The 6,000-nt window shown below is 44.1% G+C and overlaps 1 protein-coding gene across 5 annotated transcripts in view; it reads left to right on the forward strand.

The window, feature by feature from the left end:
* ST6GAL1 (ST6 beta-galactoside alpha-2,6-sialyltransferase 1) overlaps positions 1–4,115 on the forward strand; it is a 94,984-nt gene extending 90,869 nt beyond the window's left edge. For 4 of the 5 annotated variants that reach the window (XM_067538907.1, XM_067538905.1, XM_067538908.1 and 1 more), the window contains exon 7: positions 3,338–4,115. In XM_067538907.1, the coding sequence (XP_067395008.1) occupies positions 3,338–3,579 (242 nt within the window). In that variant the 3' untranslated portion in view covers positions 3,580–4,115. The remainder of the gene's footprint in view (positions 1–3,337) is intronic. The other variant, XM_067538910.1, reaches the window with a different exon arrangement.
* Positions 4,116–6,000: the final 1,885 nt, after the last annotated feature.

A 6,000-nucleotide genomic window follows, 5' to 3' on the forward strand; every position in this document is an offset into this window, starting at 1 on the left:
CAGGATGGAGCACTCACTTGGACTGCCACATTGCTCAGGGTACCTGGACCGCACGAGAAGCTAAACTACATATAAGCTTACTGGAGCTGAGAGTGGTCCACCTGGTGTGCAAAGCCTTCCTTCCCCTCATACGCTCAGTCTATGTACAAATAATGTCAGACAATATCACCACAGTGGTCTATATAAACAAACAGGGAGGGATGAGATCTGATTCCCTCTGCCTGGAAGCAATCAGACTTTGGAACTGGTGTATCACAAATCATACCACCATATAGGCCACATGCCTCCTTGGTGTTTGGAATTCCCTGGCAGACAGGTTAAGCAGAAGCTTCTCTGCAGGCCACAAATGGGAAATCCATGATATAGTCCTAACCACCATATTCATACTATGGGGGACTCTACTATGGCACCTCTTTGCATCCCAGACAAACACACAGCTGCAGAGTATTGCTGCAGGAGAACCATAGGCCAAGACTCCCAGGGTGATGATCTCCTGGATGGACAACCTCAGATACATCTTTCGGTCCATCCCTCTCCTACCGCACATTATATGAAAGATCAGCTTGGCAGAGCTACCATCATCATCCTAGCACCTTACTGGCCCAGACAATTCTGGTTCACAGAACTCCTAACGATGTCCACATCCCCCCTATCAGGAAACATACATTTCAGGATCTCCTAACTCAGGACAGGGGGAAAGCCTGTCACCCCAACCCGGGCTCACTCCACCTCATGGCCTGGTGTTTGTATGGGTATCAGAGGTAAAATGGTCATACTCTGCCCTTATTCAGGAAATCCTGACCCACAGGATTCTACTAGACTTCTGCTGTTTGGCTAAATGACAGCAATTTTCAGCTTGGGCACATCACCACCAGCAGTCACTTGATACTGTGACATTCCAGTTATCCTAGACTATCTCCTCTTCTTAAAGATCTGAGGGTTAACCCTCAGTTCACTGTCAGTACAACTAGCAGTGATTAGTGCCTCCCTCCCACCGATGGAAGGACATTTTATCTCTACACACCTTTCCACAGTTCGATTTATGAAGGGCTTGATCAGGACCTTCCCACCGTTTATTAAGCCTACGCCTCAATGGGATCTTAACTTGTACTCTCAACATTCCCAGGCCCACCCTTCGAAGTCCTGGTGATGTGCGCCAGGACTCACCTGTCCATGAGGTTGGCGTTCTTAGTAGCAATCACTTTGGTCAAAAGGGTCAGTGAGCTGAGATCCATGATGGCAGACTCTCCTTATACAGTACTTCGCAAGGAGAAGGTTTCCCATAGGTTACACCCCAAATTCCTCCCCAAGATTGTGTCTGAGTTCCATATCAATCAGTCAATGCATTTATCTGTATTGTTCCTGAAATGCCATGCTGCTTCTGAGGAGAAGAGACTTCACTCCTTGGATGTCGGGCATGCCATGGCATTCTACCTGCAGAGAACCAAACCCATTAGAAAATCTCTGAGATTCTTTGGTGCTATGGCAGAAAGGTCACCGGGACAAGCCATGTCCTTACAGAGGGTTTCTAAGTGGGTTTCGGAATGCATCTTGGAATGCTAGAAAATAACAAAGCTCCCTGCTACTGGGTATATCACACCTTACTTCGCACATGCAGAAGCTGCTGCCACAGCAGCCTTATCGGACGCTCCACTGCAGGACATCTGCTGGGCAACAACTTGGTGTTCCAGCCATACTTTCACATCACACTGCTCTCTAAAACTCAAGCAGCAATGGTGGATGCAGCTATAAGCATGGCAGTACTACAAACATCTCTGTTGCCAGTTTCCTCGCACCCTTCTCCGGTCTGAATGCTGTTTGAATACAAATAGGGACCAACACTAGAAGAAGAAATAGAGATTACTTACTGTAACTGGAGGTTCTTTGAGATGTGTGGTCCCTATTTGTATTCTATTACCTGCCTTCCATCCCCTCTGCTTTGAATCCGGTTAGATAGCGGTAAGAATCGGAACTGGATTGGTGTTGACCCACACTGTTTCTTATACCCTCAGTCGGCAGCATGAGGAGAGTTATTGCTCATGTGCAGGTCAATGGAGACTACTTTGAAGAATTTCTGGACTCAGGCGCATGGCATGGATGCGTACCCACGTGTGGAATGCAGATAGGAACCACACATCTCAAAGAGCCTCCAGCTGCAGTAATTAATCTCCGTTTACCTCTCCCACCTTGTTTCTCTAATATCCTGTGACCAACACAGCTACAGCAACACTGCATATCCCAGTGATGATGTGAACCTTAAATTGTGCAGTATGCTTTGAGAACCTTCGGAAGGCCCCATGTAAGTGGAAATAGTTAAGTCTAATCAAATATTTTTTTTAAAATGGGAAATACAATTTGACAAAGTAGTCACAAAATTCAAAATAATTTTTTGTGTAACATTAGTAGATTCCCTAGTCATCCTTCCAGATGTCACAAATATATTCAGATATGAAACTTAGCATACTTCAATGGGATGCTAGAAAATAAATATTGATCCAGATTCCTTGGTATGCCGTGGGTGCTTTCCACTGCTTTTGCAATGTAAAGCAGCCAGCAAACCTGGATTAATTGTTACCTCTTTAACAGCTGCTTTGCAGAGAACATACCGCGGAGTCTGGCTGATCATTATTAACTGCATTCTGGAATTGCTTGTGTCCTTCACATAAGACACATGAGGGCAACACTACTCCATCTAGGGAAATTGCTTTGAGCTTGAAAAGTAGCATACTATTCAGTGAAGTTGAACTGCAAAACGAGGCCTCTCTAGGTTTGTGATTTTTACAGCCTGTGTGTCCATTAGGTGAGGTGTTGCATTCCTCCCCCACAACACAAAACCCTTCCCTAGCTTTGAGACCGGCCAATTTGGCCAAGTGAAATACAGTGCATGCTTGGTTACTCGGCAAGTTTTCACCCAGTTATCAAGCAGCAGTAGCATTTTTTAAATGCCAGTCTTATAATTGCTGTCACAGTCTCTTGATGAGGCTTTAATGGGACAGACTGTGCTGTGTCTGACAGGATGCAGCATCCAATCATAGCATCTGGTATTCTGGAGGTGTAACCAATTTGTGTGTCAATGAGTGAGCAGCTCAACAATTAGGGAGACTTTAATGGGGTTCAGCAAATGGCTCCCTCCAGTCACAGCCTTTTCTCCCTCTCCATGTGGGCCGAACTTTAAGAAGACCATCTCTTGCTGTGAAACCCCACCTCTTCCCATCATGGAAGCCAGAAGGGGATATTTCGCCTAAACCTCTGTCTCCCATTTAAGCAAGAAGATGGTTTGTTTCATTAGCTCTTCACCCACAGGTTGATTAACTGGTGTCTTCTTTACCCCTGACAGGCATTGTGATCATGATGACCCTCTGTGATGAAGTGAATGTTTATGAATTCCTCCCTTCCAAACGACAGACAGACGTCTGCCACTATTACCAGAGGTTCCACGACCGTGCCTGCACCATGGGTGCTTACCATCCACTGCTGTTTGAGAAAAACTTGGTGAAGCACATTAACCAAGGCACAGATGAGTACATTTATACCCATGGGAAAGTGACTTTGCCTGGCTTCAGAAACATTCACTGTTAGCAATTAAACCTCTACTGTGCATAGATACTTCTGTTGATTTTCAAGACACTTTTAGAAGGATTCTGTTGAGATTGTTAGGCCTAAACATTGATGTGCCTTGACAGTTCTTCCATAATACAACCCTTATATTAAGGATTCCTGTGATGTAACTTCTCCAATCTGTACAGCAGTAGAAAGCATTACATATCCTCCATCAGAAAGTTGCAGAAAGTAGTTGCTAGTTTTGCTGTCCATAATATGCATTCTTGTGCTGTTGCACAGCAAAAATCTTTTTCCCCACTAGGTTGAATTCTGCCCTCTGTTGAACTTGTGTGTCCCAGTTGGATTCAAGGGAGAGCTTAGCCACCATGGATCTGGATCTACTGAGGAACCCTTGCATCCTATGTGGAGACCTATTGACTTTAGTAGAGCTCTGTGCAGATCCAGTTGCAGGATCAGGGCTTAACTGAATAAAGTTCTAGTGAGAAAATACACATCATGGTACCTGTAAAATGAGAATTCCTATTGTTTTTTAATAAACAGGGGTTGGGCCTGGGGCCAGTTTTGTTCAACATCTTCATTAATGATCTGGAGGATGGGGTAGACTACACCCTCAGCAAGTTGGCAGATGACACTAAGCTAGGGGGAGTGGTAGACACCCTGGAAGGTAGGGATAGGGTACAGAATGACCTAGACAAATTGGAGGATTGGGCCAAAAGAAATCTAATGAGGTTCAACAAGGACAAGTGCAGAGTCCTCCACTTAGGACAGAAGAATCCCATGCACAGCTACAGACTAGTGACCGATGAGCAAGGCAGCAGTTCTGCAGAAAAGGACCTGGGGGTTACAGTGGATAAGAAGCTGGATATGAGTCAGCAGTGTGCCCTGGTTGTCAAGAAGGCTAATAGCATATTGGGCTGCATTAGGAGGGGCATTGCCAACAGGACGCGGGAAGTGATTATTCCCCTCTATTTGGCATTGATGAGGCCACATTTGGAGTATTGTGTCCAGTTTTGGGTCCCCCATTAAAAAAAGGATGTGGACAAGTTGGAGAGAATCCAGCGGAGGGCAACAAAAATGATGAGGGGGCTGGAGCACAAGACTTATGAGGAGAGGCTGAGGGAACTAGGTTTGTTTAGTCTGCAAAAGAGAAGAATGAGGGGGGGATTTGATAGCAGACTTTAACAACCTGAAAGGGGGTTCCAGGGAGGATGGAGGTAGGCTGTTGTCAATGGTAGTAGATGACAGAACAAGGAGCAACAGTCTCAAGTTGCAGTAGGGGAAGTCTAGGTTGGATATTAGGAAAAAGATCTATAGGAGGGTGGTGAAGCACTGGAATGGGTTACCTAGGGAGGTGGTTGAATCTCCATCTTTAGAGGTTTTTAAGCTGCAGCTTGACAAAGCCCTGGCTGGGATGATTTAGCTGAAGTTAGTCCTCCTTTGAGCAGGGGGTTGGACTAGATGACCTCCTGAGGTCCCTTCCATTCTATGATTCTGTGAAATCCTTGTGAGAACATGGACTCAGATTATGATCTCAGTAAACGAGTGTAAATCTAGAAAGATTACTGTGAAGACAGTGGAATCACTCCAGATTTACACTAATGTATATGAGATCAGAATCTGGTCCAATATTTAAATAATGCTTTTCTTTATTTCTGTACAGTTCTGCAAAGGCTGTATCTGGATAGTAGTTAGTTTCCATATGGGACTTATTACCAATTTCAGTTGTTGTACCAAATGAAACCATCAAGCTATTTTCATTAATTATATAGCAATGTTTTAAATGTTAAGTGGAAGCATCAAACTCAGCATTTTTTAAATTTTCTGAACACTGATCTTTTAAAATAGTTTGAAATAATACCGAAGGATCCAAAGAAGATGTACAATTTGTAATAAAGCTTGTCTTTTTTTAAAAAAAAAAAAAAGGAAGAAGAGATGGTCCCTGTGTCATTCTTCAATTGAACTAACATCAGGACTTTAAATGTTGTTTAATTTCTCCCCCCTCCTTTCCTTCCCATCCATTTGTGGGCTTGCTAATGCTTGACAGCAGGAATAATTCAGGAGAGACATAGCAAACATCCCTTCACCACTCTGCAGTGTTACTCATTTATAGAAATCAAAGGATGTATTGGGATGCTGCAAATAGTGTGGCAGTTCGGCCCACCAAGCTGCATCTGCAGTGAACAGGAGAAGGAATTTAAATCACGGTTATCACACAATAGTTGCCAACAATTCAAGATCAACAAGATCAATAAGGATTTATTAGGACATGTGTAACAACTCCAGTACACACAGACAGGACTCAATTTACTCCTAGAGCCCTCTCCATTCCAAGCAAGACAACAACATAATATTAAAACAAGAGAGCACCGCTATGGTAAAGATACAGCACCACCTATTGGTGGAGGTGCTGCCTGCACTGATCATTACACTACCTTTCCA

This window comes from Emydura macquarii, unplaced genomic scaffold (genome assembly GCF_026122565.2).
Source record: "Emydura macquarii macquarii isolate MOO-44397 ecotype Brisbane River unplaced genomic scaffold, CSIRO-AGI_Emac_v2 contig_499, whole genome shotgun sequence".
NCBI classification, from domain to species: Eukaryota; Metazoa; Chordata; order Testudines; family Chelidae; genus Emydura; species Emydura macquarii.